This window comes from Silurus aristotelis (genome assembly GCF_946808225.1).
Source record: "Silurus aristotelis genome assembly, chromosome: 12".
Taxonomy (NCBI): Eukaryota; Metazoa; Chordata; class Actinopteri; order Siluriformes; family Siluridae; genus Silurus; species Silurus aristotelis.
In genome coordinates, this window is record NC_139585.1 from 24,653,760 (window position 1) to 24,680,007 (window position 26,248).

The 26,248-nt window shown below is 40.8% G+C and overlaps 1 protein-coding gene across 1 annotated transcript in view; it reads left to right on the forward strand.

The window, feature by feature from the left end:
* dnah9 (dynein, axonemal, heavy chain 9) overlaps positions 1–26,248 on the forward strand; it is a 145,416-nt gene that overhangs the window by 45,998 nt on the left and 73,170 nt on the right. The window contains exons 29-41 of the mRNA XM_083556808.1: positions 1,305–1,462; positions 3,033–3,171; positions 7,310–7,597; positions 12,842–13,052; positions 13,175–13,302; positions 13,488–13,596; positions 14,379–14,526; positions 16,196–16,370; positions 16,620–16,793; positions 16,918–17,125; positions 18,803–18,968; positions 19,487–19,589; positions 23,877–24,116. Of these exons, the coding sequence (XP_083412934.1) occupies positions 1,305–1,462; positions 3,033–3,171; positions 7,310–7,597; positions 12,842–13,052; positions 13,175–13,302; positions 13,488–13,596; positions 14,379–14,526; positions 16,196–16,370; positions 16,620–16,793; positions 16,918–17,125; positions 18,803–18,968; positions 19,487–19,589; positions 23,877–24,116 (2,247 nt within the window). The remainder of the gene's footprint in view (positions 1–1,304; positions 1,463–3,032; positions 3,172–7,309; positions 7,598–12,841; positions 13,053–13,174; positions 13,303–13,487; positions 13,597–14,378; positions 14,527–16,195; positions 16,371–16,619; positions 16,794–16,917; positions 17,126–18,802; positions 18,969–19,486; positions 19,590–23,876; positions 24,117–26,248) is intronic.

Consider the following 26,248-nt stretch of genomic DNA (forward strand, 5'->3'; position numbering starts at 1 on the left):
ATATCAGTATTGAGATAAATTAGCCCAACTCGGCTTTTCACTATGGGAGGCATGGCGCTAGGGTAGTAAATGGGCTCCTTAATAGGGAACACTTTATGTTTCTCTCTTAAATGCTACCAGTCGAAAAGATGGAGCCATTGAACTGATTACGTCTGCATTTTTTTTTACCCAGAACAAGGCATGATTTCTCAAGTTAATTCAATTTCCGTCGGAAATCGAAAGTGTCTTTGATTTGACACGTCGCTCTGTTTTAAAATATCACCGCAGTAGAGACTGGGGTTCACTCGAGGACACTGGTTCTATGAATAAGCTACGTGACACTGGCATTATAATGCTTTAATGCTACCGTTTATCTGCCTGTGAACGCAGAGCGAGTGTCATTGAGGGCATTTAGTCGGAACAATTTGCATTGAGCAAAACACCAAAACTGCTCGCTGTGCAGCCGAACAGGCGGAATACATTATGCGATATGATTTCCTGATGCGGCGTGCAACCGATGGCGTCTCCGCATCGCATATTTATCTGACGTACCGCTGCGCTCTCGCGTATAGAGATATACGATGGAGGTGTAGAGCGTTTGGGTATGCGATGTCCTCTTTAGCATGTTTGGCACAACGCCTGATTTACACTCAAAGCAAAGCGCTTTCCTGGATGCTAAACATTCTACGCTTTGTGCTTTTTTTTTAACCTTCACTTCTTCACTAAATCATTTAGCAAATGGTCTTAATACATGCGCAATCTGTGGTCAAACGTTTGTGAACACCTGATGATAAGATTTGTGTGTGCAATTTGATAATCCCAATTCACATTTAGTCCCCATTTGCTCTTATAGGAATCTTCACTGTTCTGGGAAGATGTTTGACCAGAGTGTGGATTGTGATTGTGAGGATTTGTGCTCATTTAGCCACAAGGGTATTAGTGGGATAGAAAGTAGGAGGGCTGGGGGGGCAGTTAGCATTCCAATTAATCTTAGAGGTGTTTAACTTGGTTGAAGTCAAACCAGGCCACTCAAGATCTTGCAAACACTTTCAACCCATGTAAAGAAAATCTTTATGGAGTAAAGAAAATCTTTATGGAGCTTCTTTTGTGCACAGAGGCAGCCTGATGCTGGAACAGGTTTTGGTCTCCTAGTTCAAGATGAACAAATATCATGCTACCAGATGCATTTGTGTGGTTCCAGGGTTATGGTAACAGTTTTGGGAAGATCCACATCTGGCTGGAAAAGTCAGGTGTCCCAATACATTTGTCATTGACATTTCTATCAGCGACGTACAATACAATAGAGATGTCTTTGGTATTACTAGGTGAAAAGTATCCAGGATGCCATTCGGGACAAAAAGAAACGGTTTAACTTCATGGGTGAGGATGTGACCCTAGTACCTTCCGTGGGCATCTTTATCACGATGAATCCAGGCTACGCCGGCAGGACCGAGCTACCCGAGAATCTGAAAGCTCTCTTTCGGTAAGTACGGGATATAAAGGATCGTTCTGACAAAATGCTGTTTTATAAGAGGAATGATGTGTAGCCCTTCAGAACACGCTTGGGGAGGTGGTAGCTTAGTGGTTAAGGCATTGGAGTTTGGGTCTGAAGGTTGTGAGTTTAAATCCCAAACACACCAAGCTGCCACTCCTGGGCCCCTGAGCAAGGCCCTTAACCCCATATCTGCACAGTTGTATGAATGAGATAAATATAAGTGGCTCTGGATAATCTGCTACATGCCATCAATGGAAATGGAAATGTTGTTAGAAAAAGTTAGGGGTTTTATTCCTTACTTAATTTATGAATGCATGTTCTCACTGTCTAATTTGCTGTATACAAAAAAACACACACCGGCAAAATGTGAAGGTTTTAACGGTCAACAAATCATCGGTCAGGAAAATGAGCAGGAATTGCGTAAATTGTATAGATCTCACCCTTCTCTATCAATCCCGGTTCCTTTTATGAGAACAGGCTGCATCAGGGGTGGGAGATAAACGAATAATCACTCAAATCCCAGATTATATCAAATTTGTTAAATTTTTTACAATAAATTACTGATTATTAATCGTGACTTTGCATTTTGCATCCATGTTAACAATGTGATGCTTCGCTTTAAATCGCTTTGTATCGGATGCAAGTTGGCGTTTGTATCACGGTGCATCGTTTTTTTTACGTATTTGCATCGGTAAAAAAAACGATTTATTTATATATAATTATTAGTCATGATTGATATATTTGATGTGTAGATTGATTTCTCTCAGCACCACTGCTGCTACGTGAATATGACGCTGTAACAAATCCCACTGGTTCCGCACTGGAAGAAAGAGACATTCAAAAGTTTAGCGGACCCCCGATTTAGTCTCGTCAGCTGCAGGTGTTTTGTACCGCCCGTTCCGTCTGGCTCCGCCCTGGCACGGATGTATCACGACCCTATGGAGACCGAGGCGTGTCCTGAGAGTCTCATAGAATACAGATTAACACGGTAGAGGTAGAGCTGCATCTTCCTGGACACAACAGAAAAAGAAGAAAAGTCTGGTTTTATTTAATATTTTTTCTTTTTTTTCCACTACAAAGGCTTTGTGAAAGGACTATGCTTTAGAAGTAAGAAGACACTTAAGTAAATTTATGATTTACTGTCTGAAGCAAAGATCTGTACCATATTGAATTTCATAGAATTGTATTTTTTCCATTGCATCATATCGCAATGAATCACATTGAATTGAATATGTATCTTTATGCATCGAGATGTGAATCGCATCAGCCTCAGATATGGAGATCCCTACTTTGCATACAAAAAGACTATAGTATAAGTGAATTGCCCAGTTTTCCAGCTTTTTCTCCCACGCCGTTCACTGCAGAATAATAGTTGAGGAGCTCTCAGGCACGCATTCCTTTCATTTTTGCTCTTTTTTTGACCGCTAATTTGTTTTAAACCCGGTAACATATATCATATTTTGCCATTTGCCAATGAGTGTAATCCCAACACAGATTTTGTTGTCTATTAAAGCAGCTCTTTCTTTTTTTGTATAAGCAATTCATGGCTCTTTTGCAGGCCCTGTGCCATGGTAGTCCCGGATTTTGAGCTCATCTGTGAGATCATGTTGGTAGCAGAAGGCTTCATCGAGGCCAGACTCCTGGCCAGGAAGTTCATCACACTCTACCAGCTGTGCAAGGAGTTGCTCTCCAAACAGGTAAATGCTCTAGAAAGTTCTTTTTCACAAAATCGATCAATAGTGCATAGGTGATTATGATGGTCAGTTTTAAGTATGTAAAGCCAGACAGCTTGGAATGCAAAGTTGACCCACTACTTATACTAAAACTGATGCTCACAGGCTACATGACACAGCAAAAAGAAAATTTACATTTCTACTCATAGGGTATCACAGTGCGGTATGCTAGCGCTCCCGAATCTGGACACTCTATATGCTAGCTGAGTGCTACATTTCTTTCCCAAAGCTCTAGCTATCATCCCCCAATTAATTCCCCCACTCTTTACAGCTGCTAACAACAAAAGATCATCTTGTTCTATGTGCAATATACAGTGGTGGATGAAGTACACAAAGCATGTAGTTGAGTAAAAATAAAGATACACTCAGTTAAATATTTCTCCAGAAAAACAAAAACACTCCATTTAAACTCAAGTATTAGTACAAAGGTATTTTTCTTTCGAATGTACTTAAGTATCCAAATTCAAAATGATTAATTATGGCTATAATGTTCCTATTATCATTTTTGCTTAATCAACTCAGTTTTTTGTGAAAAGACTCTTATGTTACTCTTAGCACACAATCTAATAATAGAATTTTTATTCGAGTTCGAGTTCGAGACAGGAAATCTTTCCATCATTTATTCCTCTCAAAATGTTCTGCTTGCTTTTGAAGTGACGCTGAACTGTAGTTACGTTATAAGTAAATACCACCATGCGCCAATTAATACAAGTTTAAAACAAAGCGAGCGCTCTACTCTGATTGGTTGCTTGCGGCGTGGTGGCCAGTTACATTTTTATCCACTCATAAACAAAAAGGACCGACTGATTTCGTGAAATGTAGTTGAAAAGTAGTTCCTCTTACGTCTTATGTCACATATTATGTCAAAGTTGCCAAACTAAATTTTATTGTATTGCACACAATGACTATAAAGTGCCTTACATACTTACTTAATTAACTACTATCTGCCCTCTTATACCTACACGACCTCTCGGATGCCCCCTAATTGATGACCAGTGACAGTGTGCCAGAGTTTGATGTGACAGAGAGAGAGAAAGAGAAAGAGAGAGAGTGTAGGCTATTCATCTCAAACAGTCAGCCTGGATTATTTTGCTTCCTTGGCTCGCAGCCACAGATGGTTGTAGCGGTGTCAGGAATTGACCCAAGAAAGACAGGCTGGTTTCCAGACTAAATGATTTAGTGTTATCATGTTTCTCGTCATTGCTCAGATTGAACTCACGAGTTCCTCATTTGCTCATGAAATGTGCCGAATAAACGGAAATTACTTTTTTTTTTTATTGTTTTGAACGACCTTCACTCATTCTCGATCAGTCATTTTCAGTCATTTAGCTTTCGATTTTGCTCTGAAAAACATCTTTTGAACTTTTAACTGCTCAGTTGTATACAGGTGTGCCGTAATGAGGGGATTAGGCTGATCCTAAGGGTCCTGTCATACAGCAGGGCCAGCAGAACCCAATACTATCCTGTATTATTTTTGTTATTGAAATTGCTGCTTTGCATAATAGTCTGTTAGGTAGCTCCTAAGCTCCTTCATGCCAGGTGCGTGTGTTTTACCCTTAAGACGTTTCTTAGACCGGCTCAGACATTCTGACGTTTGTAAGGCATCAGGTATAAAAATGCAAAAATGGCGCAGAGGAAAGAAATACTTGAAAATGAAAAAGAGAGCAAGACAGGGAAAAGAGCTAATCCCCTTTATTTTTATTAGATTTTTTTAAAGGTGATTTATGTTCCCTGTTTTGTATTATGATTCTAAAGCTCGCCCATATGAAGCTGTTTTAATGAACATTAAATAGAAATTCTATCATTTACTCCTATATTTATCCGCTGGAAGAGCGATACTTATTCTACAGCATCGAGCTTCAGAAATGATGAAAATCACCAGGTGGCAAAAAACTAGCGAAGGATTGAAAAACCTTGGATCAGCTTTCTGTATGGAACTGCATACAGTATGCATTATTTCATTTAATAAACTGTTCAAATGTAGTTGCTTATAGTCTCTTACTGAATATACAGTAATTGTTATGCTTATTGATTGTTGCTACGTAGAGATTAGATTATTTGGGAATGGGGCCTTGGGGCCCAGGGAGCAAATTAGCCAGGGGGACAGAAATCCTTGCAGCACCACTGGATGTATATATGTGTTAATTGTTAGTTACTTCTGGATAAGGGTGTCTGCCATATACCCTAAAAGAGGACAAAAATTGCTTTTAGACCTCTATTATGAGTTCTTTTCAAGCCAGTGGGTTTTCTGTTCTTTTTTTTGTTTTTTTGAGTACAAGAAAATGTTGAAAACTCTGAAATATTTCTTTAAAGCACTTAAAGGGAGTAACGAGTATTCGAGTAACGCTTTAAGAAAAGTTTAGGTGAAAAACGGTATTTTATCAAGAAAGCACTGTTCCTTCCTGTTCTATTTTTACCTCCTCTCTCCATTTTCTATAAAGGCCATTTTTTTTGACAGTTGCAGCACGACTGTTTGACTTTCATGGCAGTTCTAACCTACTGCGTTTGACTTCAGTATTTTCAAAACGGCCGAATATGTTCCAGGCAAAAAGGTCACCGCTTCAATATAGCGTGATGAATAGTTTTAATGACACCGTAAAGGGAATAACAGGGAAGGCGTAGTTGGCGAACCGTTATGCCGCTCCGATAGTCTTAAACATACAGCGGAAAAACGGGGATACGCAGATGAAACTTGCAGATACTCTAAAGACTATAAAGTGGTTTAAGCTAAATCAACAAGCATGGACTCTAACTAGCGGTGATCGAGACAATGAGTGGAGTGCAAACTGAGACTTAAATACTAGTGCGCCACAAAATCTCTACAAGCACACTGCAAAATCTAGTGGAACATCTTTCCAGGTGTGTGGAACTTATTATAACAGCAAATGGGAACTAAATGGGAAATGGGGTGTTTTAAACCCACACTTAATTCTTGTCATTATTATAATTATTATTATATTTATTATACTTTTGAACAGTTATCTTATATTGTTAATTTATACATGCAATACTTGTGCACATTTCTACATTTCTACACTGCTCAGGGACTTTATATTTATTCGTTGTACTTCGAGAGCTTTTGTACATTTATCACTGTCAAAGATTTATATTTATTTGCTGTGTCTATATTTATATTTACAAATATACAGTTTTGCAAAATGCTACTCTGGTAGATGCTATACTGCATTTCTTACTAGGCAATGACACAATATAATTCTGTCTGTCTGTCTGTCTGTCTGTCTGTCTGTCTGTCTGTCTGTCTGTCTGTCTGTCTGTCTGTCTGTCTGTCTGTCTGTCTGTCTGTCTGTCTGTCTATCTATCTATCTATCTATCTATCTATCTATCTATCTATCTATCTATCTATCTATCTATCTATCTATTACCATAAGAATTGGGTCACCTGATCTTTCCTGCTGTATGTGGTTCTTTTCCAACTGTTACCACAAACCTGGAGACACACAATCATATGCACCATAATAAAATGTAGCATTCACTTAAACTTGGAAACCCAAAACCCGTTCCAGCATGGTGATGCCCCTGTGCACAAAGTGAGCTCCTTGGAGATCTGGTTTACATGATTTGGAGAGGAAGATCTTGAGTGGCCTGCTATAGAGCTCTGATCTGGAATTGGAACACTTTCATAAACACACTTGTGGCTGATGAACACAAATATCCATAAGTACAATCCAAAATCTAGTGGAACATCTTCCGAAAAGAGTGGAGGCAATTATAAGAGCAAATTGGTACTAAATGTGGAATGCAATGCTCCAAAATCACATACTGTACTTATGACCAGGTGACCCAATACTTTTGGCAATAGAGTCTGTCTGTCTGTCTGTCTGTCTGTCTGTCTGTCTGTCTGTCTGTCTGTCTGCCTACTGTACATGGGTAAGATGGTGGACTTCTGATCAGAATGTCATGGGTTTAAATCCCAGCACTATCATGCTGCCACTGCTGGGTCCTTGAGTAAGGCCATTAACCCTCGATTACTCAGCAGTAAAACTGTGATAGCTGCAAGTCACTCTGGATAAGGGCATTGATATAATGTGATTCATGTTGCATATTAGATTCCTTTTCCCCATGACACTATGATCTCTCATAGGACCACTATGACTGGGGACTGCGCGCCATCAAGTCAGTGCTGGTGGTGGCCGGCTCTCTGAAGAGAGGTGATCCAGAGCGACCCGAGGACCAAGTACTCATGAGAGCTCTGAGAGACTTTAACGTGCCCAAGATAGTCACAGACGACATGCCCGTCTTCATGGGTCTCATAGGGGACCTCTTCCCCGCTCTGGATGTCCCCCGTAAAAGAGACCTGGACTTTGAGAAGTTCGTCAAACAGTCCGTACTGGATCTCAAGCTGCAGGCTGAAGACAACTTTGTGCTTAAGGTGAGGGAGGTTGTGTATTTTTGGATTAGCTTCGTGGCTCTGTTGTACGAGGTGCTATCAAAAAGATTTGAGACCGACTCTGTTTACAAGAAAGTCCTTTTTTTTAAATCGATGTTTACACACTATCATCTTTAAAATAGTCCTCTTGCACAGCAATATAGCCCTCCCAGCGTTTCTGCCACAAGCACGGTATGCGATTCGCCCTGGATTTTCGCAAAGGTGGAACATGGCGTCCACAGGTGCCAAATCTGGCAAGTAGGGTGAGTGTGGAAGTGAGATCATGTGGATTGTTCTCCAACAATCATCATGCACGAGTTGCTGAATGTTTATTTTTCAGGGGTTGAGCTCATCGAAGGTCCTTCTGATCCCTCGTCGTCTTCCAGCGATGTTCTTTCGCTCCTGAACGTATTTATCATGTCAAAAGACTCTGTGGCAGATTTGCACAGTTTCCCCGAGAAATTCAGGTTTGCTCTCATTTTTGCTGGTGGTCAAAACATTTTGATACCACCTTGGTATCTATTTTATATATTCCACCAAAGATTGTTCTCAGAAATATTGGTGTACGATTGTTTTGAAGCTCAGCTTACTGTTACTGTGTGGATTTTCAATGCTCTCCCTGTGCATGCGTGGGCTTTCTTTCTCCAGGTTCTCCACTTCCCTCCTACCTCCCAAAATCAGGCTACTTCACTACAAGCACTAAATTTCCCCAAGGTGTGATGAGTCTGTGTTAGTGTGTGTGTGTGAGTGTGAATGTGTTTGTGCATATTGACCTCTGATTGAAAGGGGAGAATGCTGGTAAGAAGCTGGAGGAATGAGGATGCAGAAAACACGCTTCAGAAAGTGATCCGTTTTGTATTTTATTCTTTTATACTTTTGATTCATAAAAAAAAAATTGCAGCACTTTGCTGAAATTAGGTGATTAGGTGATCTTTGACCCTTTTTTGCTATTCACAACCGGCGCTTGACCAAGTCCTCGCTGCAATTAGCTGTTTCGAAATATGAATGAATGACAAAATAGATGGAGGGATGAATAATTAAAGTGCTTCCGACTGGCTGCTTGAGTCATCGGTCTTATGTAAAGGAACATATAAAAGGACAGACATCAGAATTCTTTGCTCTGTTTTTCTCTCTCTTACTCTCTGACATTCCCTATTTTCTTTTTACTCTCTTTTTCCCACTCTCAATCGCTCGGCAAGGTCAATTCAAATTCTATTTAAATTTGATTTGTCACATACGACATGCAGTGGAATGCTTTTTTTTTTTTTATGACTGTCCAACATGAAAAATAGAAATAGAATATAAGGAAAAAAATAAGTACCGGTAAATAATAGTATAATAATAAATAATTAGAATAATAATAAAGTAAATAAATGAAAAAAGTATAAAGTATAAGTATATTAAAAGTATAGTATAACAAAAAATATGAAAATAAGGTTAAAAATAACATAAAATTTTATTTATATTCACACTAGAAAATAAAAAAAAATAAATTAATTAATTAATTAATAAAAAAATAATATATATATATATATATATATATATATATATATATATATATATATATATATATATATATATATATATATATATACATATACACACACACACACACACACAAATGGTCCCCGAGTTACGATGGTTCGACTTCCAATTTTTCGATCTTACGATGACGATAGCGATACGACAAAATGGTAAAGCTGGGACACTGGGATGAGCGTGTCTCTCGCCCTCTCGCTAGCGGTCAACGGTGTAAAGTTGTCTCAGTGTGAATTTTTTTGTTTTAAACGGTTTCAAATAGCAATTTTAGTCATAAAAGCGTGTCTTTCAAGCACCAAGTATGTGTCCTGCTTGTAGTAAAAAAAATAAAATAAATCATCTTCTTCTTCTTTTGTTTTCTCCCATTAGGGGTCGCCACAGCGGATAATCCGTCTCCATACCCTCCTGTCCTCTACATCTGTCTCTTTCACCCCAACTACCTGCATGTCTTCCCTCACCACATCCATAAACCTCCTCCTTGGTCTTCCTCTTTTCCTCCTTCCTGGTGGCTCCATCCTCAGCATTCTCCTACCAATATACTCCATGTCCCTCCTCTGCACATGTCCAAACCATCTCAATCTCGCCTTCCTCACCTTGTCTCCAAAACGTCCTACATGCGCTGTCTCTCTAATAAACTCATTTCTAATCTTGAGTCCATCCTCATCACTCCCAACAAAAACCTCAACATCTTCAGCTCTGCTACCTCCAGCTCCACCTCCTGTCTTTTACTCAATGCCACTGTCTCTAAACCATAAAACATCGCAGGTCTCACCACAGTCCTTTAAACTTTCCCTTTCATTCTTGCAGATACCCTACTATCACAAATCACTCCTGTCACTCTTCTCCACCCACTCCACCCTGCCTCCACTCTTTTCTTCACTTCTCTAACACACTCTCCTTTTCTTTGTACTGTTGATCCCAGGTACCTGAACTCCTCCACCTTCTCCAACTCTTCTCCCTGCAACCGCACCACTCCACTGCCCTCCTTCTCATTCACACACATGTACTCTGTCTTACTCCTGCTGACTTTCATTCCCCTTCTCTCCATAGCATATCTCCACCTTTTCAGGCTCTTCTCAACCTGCTCCCTACTCTCACCACAAATAACAATATCATCCGCAAACATTATAGTCCACAGAGACTCCTGTCTGACCTCGTCCGTCAACCTGTCCATCACCACTGCAAACAGGAAAGGGCTCAGAGCCGATCCTTGATGCAGTCCAATCTCCACCTTAAACCAGTCTGTTGTTCCTACTGCACACTTCAATGCTGTCACACCTGACTTCCTCATACATGTCCTGCACCACCCTCACATACTTCTCCAACACACCTGAGTTCCTCATACAATAGCACAACTTCTCTCTCGGCACCATGTTATACACTTTCTCTTCTCAAACACACAATGCAACTCCTTCTAACCTTCTCTATACTTCTCCATCAACATTCTCAAAGCAATATATGTAAGGGATGGATGTGTATTGCAGATATTGACTAGAGTACAGATTAAAGTATCTAATTTTAAGTTTTTAAGTATCATACATATACTGTACAGTATGAATGATAAACTGGATTAATCTCTATGCATTTAAAACCTTTTAACAATGGACGGACATTACACATGAGCACTCCAAATGAATATATCAGCACTCCTGTAGGTTCCTCCAGCTGGGTAATGCAGCGCACTGCAAAAAAAGGACCGTCTAACTATAAGAAATAAATGCGTATTTGAGAAGACTAGAAACAATCTGCCCGTGCAAGTTACACTTGGTAAGATTTCTTGAAATACAGTAGGAAAAACAAATATAGGCTTTAGTAAAGAACAAAATGTCATAAAATAAGCATTAAAGCACTTATTTCAAGCAGTCGATTTAGTCTAGTTAACGTAAAACTAGCCTTTTTTATGTAAAAAGATAAAAAAAAAAAACAGAGCTACTAAACATAAGAATTCCTCTTCATTTTAAAATCCTCACCATTATATATTCTGTCTTAAAACGAGACAAACATTTTAAAACTAAAAACAAGATCACTATTAAAATCAAAATCACGCATATCTTCTGCTTCTCAAAATACTTTTGAGTATTTAATTATTAATTATTGCAACGTAAAATATTATCGAATGTGTTTTAAATGTATTACTGAACAATGCAAAATAGTCAACATGAGGAACTGAAATCAAACCATAGAACAACTTAGTAAAAAAACATTAAGAGTTTGTATAGAGAACAAAGTTTGAAAAAAAAAAAAAACTACTGTTGATATAAAACTAGCATTAAAAATGAATAATAATAATGAACACGTGGGATTATTGTGATTATTGTGTTTATTATTACAGCATTTTTTACTGGCCAGCCTTAAAACCAGTTTTAGCTAAAGATTAAGTCTTAAAAGATTCAAAGCAAAATAACTTACATTAAGCTTTACTATCTTAGTAAGAAAAAAAAAGATAAATATTCTTAAAACAATCATAATAACCCACAATCTGCTCTTACACAGTATTTTATTCCCAAAATAAGATCAATACGATTAAATGGTTTAAAAGAGGATCTTGCGGTTCATAAAGCTTCGCAATGTAACCATTCTGAAAAGCGGTCCTCTCATATCAGCAGTCTACTGACAGGCGTTACAGGGCGTATCTCTCTGGTGAGACGTCCGAAAGAGCTCCAAATGTCAAGGTGTCATCGGTAGGGCATTTGGCAAACGGCCTTAATGCCGCAATCTCGATTTTCTTTTTTTCTTTGGGCTTCTTCTTGCACGTCGCCTTCCCGCTAAGAGCCATAAACCCGGCGGTGCGTGTTTGTGCCAAATAGACATTAGCGTCAAAGGAGTCCGGAACGGGGATCTATCGGCCAAATATAAGGAAACAGGAATTACAGTGTAATAGTGCCTCGGGTGCCGGGGCCGAGTTCTAATTTCCAGCATTAGGGCGAGTCTCGGATATCAGCAGCACCGCTCTCGCCAGAGCCAGGGGAAATAAGTGCAATCTCGAACAGGTCAAAGAGCCACCCAAACAAGATAACAGCACTCCATCAGTCGAGGCTGAGTTCTGAACGAGGCGTTTAACCCGTGCCTCGGCTCAGGCGAAGATGTTCAGGTATCTGACTGGAGCTCGGCTCTGCTCTTGACTTTGATGCTCTGCGATTTGCACAAGAAAGGGAGAATGGATTGGGGAAAGGAGGGGGGCATGAAGACTTTTTCCCAGCCCGTAGCCAGTGTCCCTGACAAAGCGGCCCACAGACATTGCTTCAAAGATGCAATCATTTGTTCCTTTTGAACCACTGAAACAGCTCCGAGGGGAACGACGTCAATGCAATTGATTGAACATGCTCCACGAAACATCTCTCAATCACCTTCCCTCTGTTTCTGTCTCACTCCTCAGTCTTTCTCTCGCTCATTTCCAGCGCTTTCTTTCCCCGCTGTCTGTCTCGTTCCCACTCATCTCACACCCCGTCCGCTCTCCGAGGACTCTTCTCTCGTTCAATGCGTCTTGTGCTTATCACACTCCAGAAATGTCCCAATCGTTCCGGCATTCAGCCAGAAGGGTCTTGCTGAGCCGCCTGATCTTCATCAGAGATGGCGCTTGTGAAAGGCAAGCCCTGCCAGCGCAATCCTACGCCAGCTGATCCTGATCGTCAGAGCTTCTATTCCAGTGGATTCGGCGAATGAATTCATCTGCTCATACTATGCTTAAAAAATCTAATTTTTCCGCAGGTTGTTCAGCTTGAGGAGCTCTTGGCCGTTCGGCACTCCGTGTTTGTGGTCGGAAACGCCGGCACGGGCAAATCGCAAGTCCTTAAGTCTCTCAACAAAACCTACCAGAACATGAAGCGGAGGCCTGTATGGGCTGACCTGAACCCCAAAGCTGTCACAAACGATGAGCTTTTCGGCATCATCAACCCAGCCACCAGAGAGTGGAAAGACGGTAAGGGATGGGTCTACGCTTTGAAAAAAAAAAAATCCCTTTCTTTTTTAAACGATTCTGCCTGTTCTCCCCTTTGGCCCTTTGTTTTGTAGCATGACACTAAGAATAGGATTTTATTTCAGGGCTGTTTTCTAATATCATGCGTGAGTTGGCCAACATCAGCCACGCTGGGCCCAAGTGGATCGTGCTGGACGGCGATATCGATCCGATGTGGATTGAGTCTTTGAACACAGTAATGGACGATAACAAGGTACAGCACTGAGCTGAAACCTCGAAGGCCTTTTTCAACTGCTTGGTTTTGAATCCTTGACAATCATTTGAATAGATAGATGTCATTAGTCAGCCAGTTTGGGTAACAACAAATCATGTTGTACAGTATTTTTTCTGAATTGATACAACTGCAGGTGTGTTATATGTCGTTGCGAAATACTTTAGGTCCTGACTCTGGCCAGCAATGAGAGAATTCCTCTGAACCCCACGATGAGGCTGGTGTTCGAGATTAGCCACCTCCGCACTGCTACCCCTGCTACCGTCTCCAGAGCAGGTCCCAGTGCCTTCTATTACACTTACTCTGAGAGAAGAACATCTCGTTTTCACCTTAGAGTAAAACAATAGGTCCCTATCAACCAGGGGTGAACAGTAATGAAGTAAATGTAATTTGTTATTGTACTTAAGTGGTGTTTTTGTGTATTTGTACTTTTACTTTAACTTCACTATATTTTAAAGTCAAACATCTTTTACTCAACTACATTTCAAGCACGCACCAAGCAACCAATCGGTGTAGAGCACGCACTCTGCTTTTAACGTTTTGATTGCCGCTTGGTGGTATCTACTTACCACCAACATACAGTTCAGCATCAGTGCAACACCAAGCAGAACATTTTGAGAGGAATAAATGATGAAAGAAACTCCTGACTTTAACTTGCCGCACACCCGTGGCCTCATTTTAACGATTTTTTTTTTTAAGTAATGGAACAGAAGTTTTTGGGCTCATGATTATTTGAATAGATATTAATCAGTGTTTGATAACATTAAAGTCTTTTCACATAAACCGAGTTGATTAAGCAAAGAGTCTATAAATGACAATAGGAACATTATACTTGTACTTTTACTCAAGTGTAAGTTAAAAGGGAGCACTTTTACTTTTACTGGAGTCATATTTTACCTCGTGTATCTCTACTTTAACTTAAGCACATGGTTTGTGTACTTCATCCACCACTGCTAACTGCAGAACTGAACACATACCAGACCTTGAATAGGGTTCATTTATGATGTTTCATAACATTTTGGTATGTTCTTAAGTATGAAATTTGTATTGTCTTGCAGGTATATTATACATCAACTCGGCAGATTTGGGATGGAATCCACCGGTGGCTAGTTGGATTGACAGGAGAGAAATTCAGTCCGAGAAAGCCAATCTGACCATTTTGTTTGACAAGTACCTCCCGCCATGCCTCGATATGCTCAGGTCGAGGTAATGCAATAAAAAAAACAAATAAAAACGGATTGTGCCATCTGACATTTAACTTTTTTAGCTTGTAGATTTGTGCAAACTGTCCGAGGCAAATTTACAGTAAATTCCTAGAAGCTGGGTTGCCAGATTCATACTTTACTGTGTTATCTTTACATAATACCATAATCAACATTTACACTATAGTTCTGGTCTACCAAATTCAGTATTCTACTGTAATATTACATATGCTCTGTGGACAACGGTATTTGTACACCTGACTTTTCCGACCATGTTCTTACCCGAAACTGTCACCACACAAGTTGGAGGCACACAATTGTATTTGGATAAGATTTTCCTTTCAGTTGAGCTCTGAGACTCAATTTCTTTTAATAGAATTAAAGGGAATGATTTGTATTTATCCCTGATGAGCAGCTTGGGGGGAGCATATAGCACACTATATGGACAGAAACAATTGGGACACCCGACTTTCCACCTGAATGTAGTTCTTTCCCAAACTGTTACTACAAAGCTGAAGGCACACAATTGTATCGGATGTTCCTTTGCTGGAACTAGGAGTCCAAAACCTGTTCCAGCATGATAATGCCCCTGTGCACAAAGCCAGTTCCATGAAGATATGCTCTACATGGGTTGGAGTGGAAGAGCTTGAGTGGCCTGCTATTTTTCTCTGATCTAAACCTTTTGAGATAAATTGGAACTCTGACTACACTCCAGGCCTCCTCATGTCACCTACATTATGAATAAGCACAAATCTTCACAGGCACACTCTAAAATCTAGTGGAACGTCTTCCACACTGCAAGAGGTTATCATAACAGCAAATAGAGACTAAACGTGTTTGGAAAATACATACAAATATTATGGTCAGGTGTCTACACACATAGTTATTATGTGATATAGTTATTATATAAATGATACATTTCAGCTAGCGCCAATGTGCTTAATTGGCCATACAAATGCGAAACCCTGGTTCACGTGTTTTAACCATTTGCAATGTTCATACGCTTCATGATCCATTTTCAATTTTGTGTTCTTGGATGACTAAACCCCAGGCATGTTTTGGGTAATGAGTGCTCTCTTGTAAAGCAAATATGCCTACAGTGAAAAGAATACGCTGACTGGGCATTTATCTGCACTGGTTATGTGTATCTCATAACTTTATTAAAATAATGAATTGAAAATGGGTGAAGAAAAGATGAGAGAAGGACGGTCTCTAAGGCATCTCATCTGGGCTCGTATGTGAATAATAATAATAATAATATATATTTTTTTATCCTTGTCCAAAGTGTTACCACAAGGTTAGAAGCACATTGTGTAGGACGTCTTTGGATGGGGTATCATTGGATTTTTCCTTCACTTGAGCTAGGAGACCCAAACTGTTCACAAAGCCAGCTTGAAGATACGCTTGACATGAGTTTGAATGGAAGATCTTAAGTTGTCTACAATAGAGTTGTGACCTCGACCTTATTGAACACCTTATTGATGAATTGGAACGCTGATTGCACACAAGTAGACCAGCAAATAGGGACTGAATGTGGACTGGGATGTATTTATCTGTTTAATACTGCAGAAGCTGAGAGGAACATGTTACCCATATACGTTCTCCAGGAATACAATGGTCATGTGATCACAGCTGGCGTTGTTGTTTTTTTTTTTTTGTTTTTTTTTCACCAGATTTAAAAAGATCATCCCAATCCCAGAACAGAGTATGGTCCAGATGTTGTGCAATCTCTTGGAATGCCTGCTGACCCCGGAGCACACTCCTCCAGACTGCAATAAAGATCTGTACGAGCTCTACTTTGTTTTCGCCGCCATCTGGGCTTTCGGTGGGGCTCTGTTTCAAGATCAGGTACGCGTTCTTTTCAAACACTGTCCACCAATTCAATTAGAACCCCCCCCCCCAAAAAAAAAAAAAAAAAAAAAAACGTTTAAGCTATTATTGACGACCGCCACAGATGGTAATTAATTTGCCTGATTTGTTAATTTCTCCATACTGGCAGTTAAACAGTGATGAATATGGCGTTTTTTTACCCCCCAACTATTAAACATTCGAAAAAAAATGAAGGGCAAGCCTTGAGATTTGTGCGTGTCCACACAGCTGGTTGATTACAGAGTGGAGTTCAGCAAGTGGTGGCTCACCGAGTTCAAAACCATCAAGTTTCCTTCTCAAGGAACCGTGTTTGACTACTACATCGATCCTGAGACGAAGAAGTTCGAGCCGTGGTCCAAGATGGTGCCTAAGTTTGAAATGGATCCAGACGTACCTCTTCAGGTCCAGCGACGTTTTTTTTGTACCCTTTTTTAGCTCATTTACCCTTCATTAAATGGCCCCAGTGGACCGTAACTACATAATGGCCTCCATTTCCTTGAGTTTAATAGTCTTTTTGTTTGTGTAGGCATGTCTGGTTCACACCACAGAGACTATTCGTGTGAGCTACTTTATGGATCGTCTCCTGGAAAGAAGGCGGCCTGTCATGCTCGTCGGAAATGCCGGCACGGGCAAATCTGTTCTTGTAGGCAGCAAACTTGGTTTGTTAGACTCAGAGAAATTCGCAGTCAAAAACGTCCCTTTCAACTACTACACCACATCAGCTATGCTCCAAGGTAAGAATCAGTGTGTTTAACTTGATGGAGGGTGGAAAGCTTTAAGCCGTAACACGAAGTGTTGATTTCTCCGGGCGTCATCTTTTTGGTGCTCTTGTCCTCCCCTGCCTCGTCAATCTGCTGCGTTTGAAATCCGGTGTGTGCCGCCATGTGTCCCTGCTGCTTCCTCAGCACGTCTCAACCACACCAAATAAATCATGTTCATTTATCCATAACACTGATGTAGCATAAAGTGTGCGTATTAGAAATCAACTGCAGCACTATTAGTATTAGTGAGCATTAATAATCAGTATTTGTGCTGTATTTTATTTATTCAATTAGTTATATGGTTATTTGCCCGATTTCTACACAAAAATACAGTATAAAATATGATTTGCATTTGATACCACCAGACATGAGACTGAAGATATGTTCCAGTAATGTCCTGGGCAACATTTCCAGGTTATGTAACTGCATAGCATTGTGTCAAAGGGTGAAATCTGTCCTTCATAGTCCACAGCATCCAGGTTTGAGCCTTCGAGCCAAGTCCACTTTGTATCTTCCAGGCCAGTTCATAATGCCCCAGGCTTTATCCATAAAATCCCAGGCTTCATCCATAATGTCCACGCTTCATCCATAATGTCCCAGGCTCTGTCCATAATGTCCCATTCTCCATCCATAATGCTCCAAGCTCTGTCCATAATGTCCCACTCTCCATCCATAATGCTTCAAGCTCTGTCCATAATGTCCCATTTTCCATTCATAATGCTCCAAGCTCTGTCCATAATGTCCCATTCTCTATCCATAATGCTCCAAGCTCTGTCCATAATGTCCCATTCTTTATCCATAATGCTCCAGGCTCTGTCCATAATTTCCCAGGCTCTGTCCATAATGCTCCATGCTCTGTCCATAATGTCCCATTCTCTATCCATATTGCTCCAGGCTCTGTCCATAATTTCCCAGGCTCTGTCCATAATGTCCCATTCTCCATCCATAATGTCCCAGGCTCTGTCCATAATGTCCCGTTCTCCATCCATAATGCTCCATGCTCTGCCCATAATGTCCCATTTTCTATCCATAATGCTCCAGGCTCTGTCCATAATTTTCCAGGCTCTGTCCATAATGTCCCATTCTCCATCCATAATGCTCCAGGCTCTGTCCATAATTTCCCAGGCTCTGTCCATAATGTCCCATTCTCCATCCATAATGCTCCAGGCTCTGTCAATAATATCCCAGGTTCTGTCTATAATGCCCCATTTTCCATCCACAATGTCTCTGTCTATAATGTCCCATTCTTCATCCACGATGTCCCAGGTGCTATCCATAATGTCCCAAAATCTGTCCACAATGTCCCAGTCTCCATCCAGAATGCCCCAGGCACTGTCCCTAATGGTGCAGTTTCTATTCATAATGTCCCAGTCTCCATCCATAATACCCCAGACTTTGTTCATATTAATTTCTGGGTATGATTCCTTTTTTTTTTCCTCAGCGCTAATAGTTTTAAATCTTCCTGCTGCGATCTCGTACTCGCGAAACTGCAGACGGACACTCCATTAGTTGTGTTTTGTCTGGTTGGCTTATGCAATACCGCTGGACATGGACGAAAAAAATCAAACCCTCACACACTGTGTTTAAAAAAACAAATCTGGATTAATGATTAATTATTATTCATTAAAGCTTTTAATGTGACCTTACTAGCCGTCTTGGAGAAACCTTTAGAGAAGAAAGCAGGAAGGAACTACGGCCCCCCAGGAAGCAAGCGGCTCGTGTACTTTATCGACGACATGAACATGCCCGAGGTGGACGCCTACGGCACGGTGCAGCCTCACACACTGATCCGCCAGCACATGGACTACAATCACTGGTACCGGAGACTTGCTTAAATTGCTTATGGAGTTTATCAGGAAACGCGAACAGACGCAGGTCTGGATTGCCTGCATGAGCTGGGGGTTCAGAATTATTAACTGATGTTTGTCAGAGCCAAATAATAGTTGCTCGAATAAACAAATTTGCGAATTAGTGCTGCTAAGAATATCTCTGCCCCTGAGCATTGCCCGTGTGGGTGCGGATGTCAATTAGTGGGTAATTGCTATGATGTACGCAATCAGGCTGTTATTCGGGCTGAGATGCTTGCAGTATGTGGTGTTTGCTGAGTAAATTGGATCAGATTGAGCAAAATGGTGACGGATCTGGCAGGTTTTATTTGCGCAGAGAGGAGGGGAAGAGAGAGTGCAAACTCGGGTTTTGCAGTTAAGTCTGGGGTGTGTTCGATTCGAAACGGCAAGGAAATAGCTGAGGTCAGTAAATCTTCCAGTGGATTTGCGCAAGCTCTGCATGCTGAGTGAGTGGTGTGTTTGTGTGCGTGTGTGTGTGTGTCCTCAGGTACGATAGAAGCAAGCTGCAGCTGAAGGAGATCCACAACGTGCAGTACGTGTCCTGCATGAACCCCACAGCAGGAAGCTTCACTATTAATCCACGTCTTCAGGTTGCAAGTCCTTACATTATCATACACACACACACACACACACACACACACACGCAGACACGTAAAATCTTGGATTATACGCTTATTTAAATATTGCTTTCTGTATCAGTGCTGTATTTTATTGATCCAATTAGTTACATGGTTACTTGCTCTATTGCTAAAAAAATAGGGCATAAAATATTATCGTCATGCCCCAGGCTCCATCCATCCTGCCCCAGGCCCCATCCATAATGCCCCAGTCTTCACCCAGAATGCCCCAGGTTCCAACCATAATGCCTCATGCTCCATCCATAATGCCCCAGGTTACATCAATAATGCACCAGGCTCCATCCATCATGCCCCAGGCTCTATCCATAATGCCCCAGGTTACATCCATAATGCACCAGGCTCCATCCATCATGCCCCAGGCTCTATCCATCATGCCCCAGGCTCTATCCATCATGCCCCAGGCTCCATCCATCATGCCACATGCTCCATCCATCATGCCCCAGGCTCCATCCATCATGCCCCAGGCTCCATCCATCATGCCCCAGGCTCTGTCCACAATGCCCCGGTCTCTGTCCACAATGCCCCGGTCTCTGTCCATAATGCCCCAGGCTTTATCCATAATGCCCTCAGTCTCCATCCATAATACCCACAGGATTAGACCATTACAATTACAGTTACCACTAATACAATTCCCATTACAACAGTACAAATTTCTATGGGGGGTTTAATGTTTTTTGACACACCACAGAACATTGAAAGTGATAATGGAATGGTCCAATATCACCCCTTCATTTCCTCAAACATTGGCACTTTCCAGCATTATAAAGATTTTTTCTTTTGCCAAACACTAATAAATTAGGCTTTTTTGTCGAGGTTTACTAGCCATTAGAAACATTAAAAAACTAATAAACCAAGAAAAAAAATACCAGAGTGAACATTTATGCCAGAGTTTTAAAGTCATTTGTTTTAAATGCATTGAAGATCGGAATGTAATTTATTATCTATTTATGCGATCCGGTTATTCAGATATCAGACATTTTGGATATCAGTGTCTGTCTTGCCAAAGTCCTTCCTCCAGCCCCCAACTCCCAAAAATAGGAGTCAGTGGTCTTCTATTCAATGCAAATCACTTCAAACTGTTAATGAGTAGTTGAACAATGTAGCAAACTCAGGCATTGTTCAACTACTAGCCAAATTATAAGTACTAACTTACAGTGAGGAAAATAAGTATTTGAACACCCTGCTATTTTGCAAGTTCTCCCACTTAGAAATCATGGAGGGGTCTGAAATTGTCATCGTAGGTGCATGTCCACTGTGAGAGACATAATCTAAAAAAATAAATCCAGAAATCACAATAGATTTTTAAACTATTTATTTGTATGATACAGCTGCAAATAAGTATTTGAACACCTGTCTATCAGCTAGAATTCTGACCCTCAAAGACCTGTTAGTCTGCCTTTAAAATGTCCACCTCCACTACATATATTATCCTAAATTAGATGCACCTGTTTGAGGTCGTTAGCTGCATAAAGACACCTGTCCACCCCATACAATCAGTAAGAATCCAACTACTTACATGGCCAAGACCAAAGAGCTGTCCAAAGACACTAGAGACAAAATTGTACACCTCCACAAGGATGGAAAGGGCTACGGGGAAATTGCCAAGCAGCTTGGTGAAAAAAGGTCCACTGTTGAAGCAATCATTAGAAAATGGAAGAAGCTAAACATGACTGTCAATCTCCCTCGGACTGGGGCTCCATGCAAGATCTCACCTCGTGGGGTCTCAATGATCCTTAGAAAGGTGAGAAATCAGCCCAGAACTACACGGGAGGAGCTGGTCAATGACCTGAAAAGAGCTGGGACCACTGTTTCCAAGGTTTCTGTTGGTAATACACTAAGACGTCATGGTTTGAAATCATGCATGGCACGGAAGGTTCCCCTGTTAAAACCAGCACATGTCCAGGCACGTCTTAAGTTTGCCAATGACCATTTGGATGATCCAGAGAAGTCATGGGAGAAAGTCATATGGTCAGATGAGACCAAAATAGAACTTTTGGGTCATAATTCCACTAAACGTGTTTGAAGGAAGAAGACTGATGAGTACCATCCCAAGAACACCATCCCTACTGTGAAGCATGGGGGTGGTAGCATCATGCTTTGGGGGTGTTTTTCCGCACATGGGACAGGGCGACTGCACTGTATTGAGGAGAGGATGACCGGGGCCATGTATTGCGAGATTTTGGGGAACAACCTCCTTCCCTCAGTTAGAGCATTGAAGATGGGTCGAGGCTGGGTCTTCCAACATGACAATGACCCGAAGCACACAGCCAGGATAACCAAGGAGTGGCTCTGTAAGAAGCATATCAAGGTTCTGGCGTGGCCTAGCCAGTCTCCTGACCTAAACCCAATAGAGAATCTTTGGAGGGAGCTCAAACTCCGTGTTTCTCAGCGACAGGCCAGAAACCTGACTGATCTAGAGAAGATCTGTGTGGAGGAGTGGGCCAAAATCCCTCCTGCAGTGTGTGCAAACCTGTATTAAAAAAAATATTAACATTGACTTTCTCAGGTGTTCAAATACTTATTTGCAGCTGTATCATACAAATAAATACCTTAAAAATCATACATTGTGATTTCTGGATTTTTTTTTTTAGATTATGTCTCTCACAGCGAACATGCACCTACGATGACAATTTCAGACCCCTCCATGATTTCTAAGTGGGAGAACTTGCAAAATAGCAGGGTGTTCAAATACTTCTTTTCCTCACTGTATATACTCTAAAGTCAGGGGTCACCAAGCTTTTTGAAACTGAGAGCTACTTCTTGGGTACCGATTAATGTGAAGGGCTACCAGTTTGATTCACACTTCTGAAATAACAAATTTGCTCAATTTACCTTTTATTATATGTTATTATTAATAATTTATGATATTCATCTATGTGAAGACACTGATCATGTTAATGATTTCTCACAATAATTATCAACAATGATTTAACAAGGTAGGAAACAGATAAATATCAATTGCTCACTGGTAAGTGGTGCTATGGTGAGCGGGCACCATGTTGGTGACCCCTGTTCTAAGTATTTCTACTAACTACTAACCAAAGTACTTCCCCCAGCCCCCAATCCCCCCAGAATGAGGAGTAAGTGTTCTTCTCAGTGTAACTGGCTTCAAACAGTTGTGGAGTAGTTTGATATTTATTGAATTTTAGATCGAACATTTAAATCAATGTCATGATTTCACATCTACATACAAGATAATTACATAAGCGAATTTCTCTGCAGCCAATGCAGGAAATGAGAAAACACAGGGGACACAGGCAGTTTTCAAAATTCATTTTTATTGTCCCACCTGCAATTAGTTAAAGTCCATGTTTATTTACATATCTACATCTACATTTATCTACACTAAAGAATAAAGTATTGGGACACCTAACATGTCCAGGCGTTCGTGGCTCTTCCTGAACCTGTTTCCACAAAGTCGGAGGCACACTATTGTATAGAGTGTCTTATAGTGTTTTTGGAAGCGGAAGAATTTAAACCAGGAGACCCAAACCTGTTCCAGCATGGCGTTGCCCCCTGTGCACCAAAGCGAGCTCCATGAAGATATGGTTTACATGGTTTGAAGAGGAAGATCTTGAGTGGCCTGCTGTAGAGGTCTGATCTCAAACCTACTAAACACCTTTGGGATGAATAGGATCGCTGATTGCACTCTAGGCTTCCTCACCTTACCTACATCAGGACCTGGCTTTAGTAACACCCTTGAGGCTGATAAACACAAATTTCCACAAACACACTCCAAAATCTAGAACATCTTTCCAGAAGAGTGAGGGAACTAGAAGAGTGTATTGGGACTAAATGTGAAATGCAATTCTCAAAAATCACATCATACTTTTGGAAAAAATTGTGTGAGTGTGTGTGAGTGTGTGTGAGTGTGTGTGAGTGTGTGTGAGTGTGTGTGAGTGTGTGTGAGTGTGTGTGTGAGTGTGTATATATATATATATATATATATATGTATATATATATATATATATATATATATATATATATATATATATATATATATATATATATATATATATATATATATAAAATATACTCTCCCTTCCTTAAATGTCCCTCTTAGGTGCAGTGAAGTGAAATTGTCTCACACTATTGACTGAGTTACTTACCCCAAGCCCTCATGTCTGTTCTATTACAGAACAAACGAGCCAATTCGATGCACATTGAGTTAGGACACTTTAGAAAGTCCTTTTCTACCCGTTTATCGAAGAAAGTTCTCGACCCTTTTTCCATTCGCAGCGCCACTTCTTCGTGTTTGCGCTCTCGTTCCCTGGAGTGGACGCTCTCAACACCATCTACTGCAGCATCCTCAGCCAGCACCTGAGCGGCAACGGCTTCGGCGTCGCACTTCAGAAAAGCTGCGCCCATCTCGTCCAACTGGCTCTGACATTCCATCAGCGCGTGAGTGCCGCCTTCCTGCCCACCGCCATCAAATTCCACTACATCTTCAACCTGCGGGACCTCTCCAACATCTTCCAGGTATCTCTCTAACAATTCATTAAAGATACTGCCCATATGAAGCAGATATTGATGCGATGTGATACGATTCACCCCTATTGAGATGCGGCTTGAGCCGATTTCTGTTTAATTCCATGCAATATGATGCCGTGGGAATCAATATGGCACTGATAGTTCACTAATAATTCTTTGGTTCAGACAGACAGCAAGTCTTCAATTTACTTAAGTGCCTTCTGACTTTCACAAAAAGTGAAACCCCCAAAAACGATTAAACAAAACCCTTTTCTGTCTGCAGAAAGATGCAGCTCTACCTCCACCATGTTACTTTCTATTCTATGCGACTCTCAGGACACGCCTCGGTCTCCGTAGTGATGTGATGCGTCATATTCACGTAGCAGGAGCGGTGCTGCGAGAACGTGCTCGAGAAACGGTTTAGCGAGAAATCAATCTGAAAATATTGGTCACAAATTTAGGACTATTAGGCGCACCCAAATATAAGCCGCACCCACTGAATTTGACAAACATTTTTATTTTGAACATAAATAAGCCGCAGGTGTCTACATTGAAACTAACGAACTTTACACAGGCTTTAATGAAAGACAGTGTCTGTAACACGGCTTGTATCTAAACAGTAGCCTACTAAGAAAGTCATTGTTCACTGTCTTCCACTTCCTTTCACAACAATTTCTCTCTTGAGTTTTTCTTTTGGCATCGTCGTGCGTTTAAAAATCACCATCGGTGAAGCTTTTCTCCCGATGCCGTGCAGCTCAGAACACAGGTAAAGTGCGTTTTCATGCCCGGTTGTTTTCAGCGTGACGAATGATTCACATTTCCTGTAGACAGTCCGAGTGAGCGGCAGGTCAAACGCCAGAGGAACATCATCCATATTTATGATGTGGTGCGGCCCGATTCAGTGGGAGCGCATCTGATTTAATATACAGAGTTTCATTGGTTTACCTGAACCCGTTCACAATTTCATTGGTCTAGTGTTATGGGGCTTAGTTTTTTGGCTTGAAGTTTGTGAAACCGGGAAAAATCCAGGAAAAATCCATAAATTAGCTCCGTTGTTTAAGCCGCGGGGTTCAAAGCGTGGGAAAAAAGTATTGGCTTATAGTCCGGAAAATACAGTACTTATAATTATATGTTAATAAATCGATGCAAACACGTTAAAAACTATGCATCGCGAATGCCATCTCGATTTATTTCTTATCAACATTCATCACATCGATTCGAATCTCACCATCAATACCTTTCAGGTATTTCTCCAAATTCCGATCACGCTTGTCTCCAAGCTTAAATTATTCAGCGTAAGCCGACCCACGTGCCCCTGCCAGCCCTAAAGGTTACTCCAGCGTGCGTTTGAGACGTATTTAAAGTTCATCGGGCCTGATTATGCCCCGGGATCGGATTGATGGCGTTGCTTTTATGAGCCTTTCATCTTCGAGAAGTCGTTTCTCTTTTAAATGGCTATTGATTTAAAGTCAGACTTAATCGGAGAGCGGAGTTTAAGAAAAGGGCTAATAGATCACATCTCTTAGGTATTAAGTTTTTTAATGTATTTAAATGAACCGACTCGTAATGAAAATTCGGCTGAGGGCGATCCCTTGGCAAATATCTCCGACGCTACTTTTTCTGACTTAAAGGGTCTTAAATGAATAATGAATTCCTCCTGTTTTTTTTTCCCATCCATAATTCAATGGAAATTGCTTAATTTCAGACAAAAGAGCGAGGAAATTGCCACTTTTGTTCCACAATGAAAAGACTTTTGATGTTTCTCATAGCAGTTACGACCGGGTCAGCACTTGCTTACCTTTTATTTCACATTCGTTTGTATTGTACTTCCAAAACATGTTCGTACTTCCAACAAAGCCGGAGAAGCCTAGCCTACTGTAAATGCCGTGTTATCAATAACAACTTTATTCTTTAAAAGAAACATGTCCCTTCCTTTTAAATGTTCCTTCCTGACTTGTCCTGCTTTCACCAAACCTGCACTGATGTCTGGTATTTAAAAAAAGAAAAAAAACATTTATTGGACGTCTTTCTCAGTGCAGAGAAGATGAAAGACAGGAAAAAAAAAGGGGGGCTGGCCTCTAAACCCCTGTGCAGTGTTTTTAGCGCAGACAGAATGATAAAGCAAAATGAGAGAGAGAGAG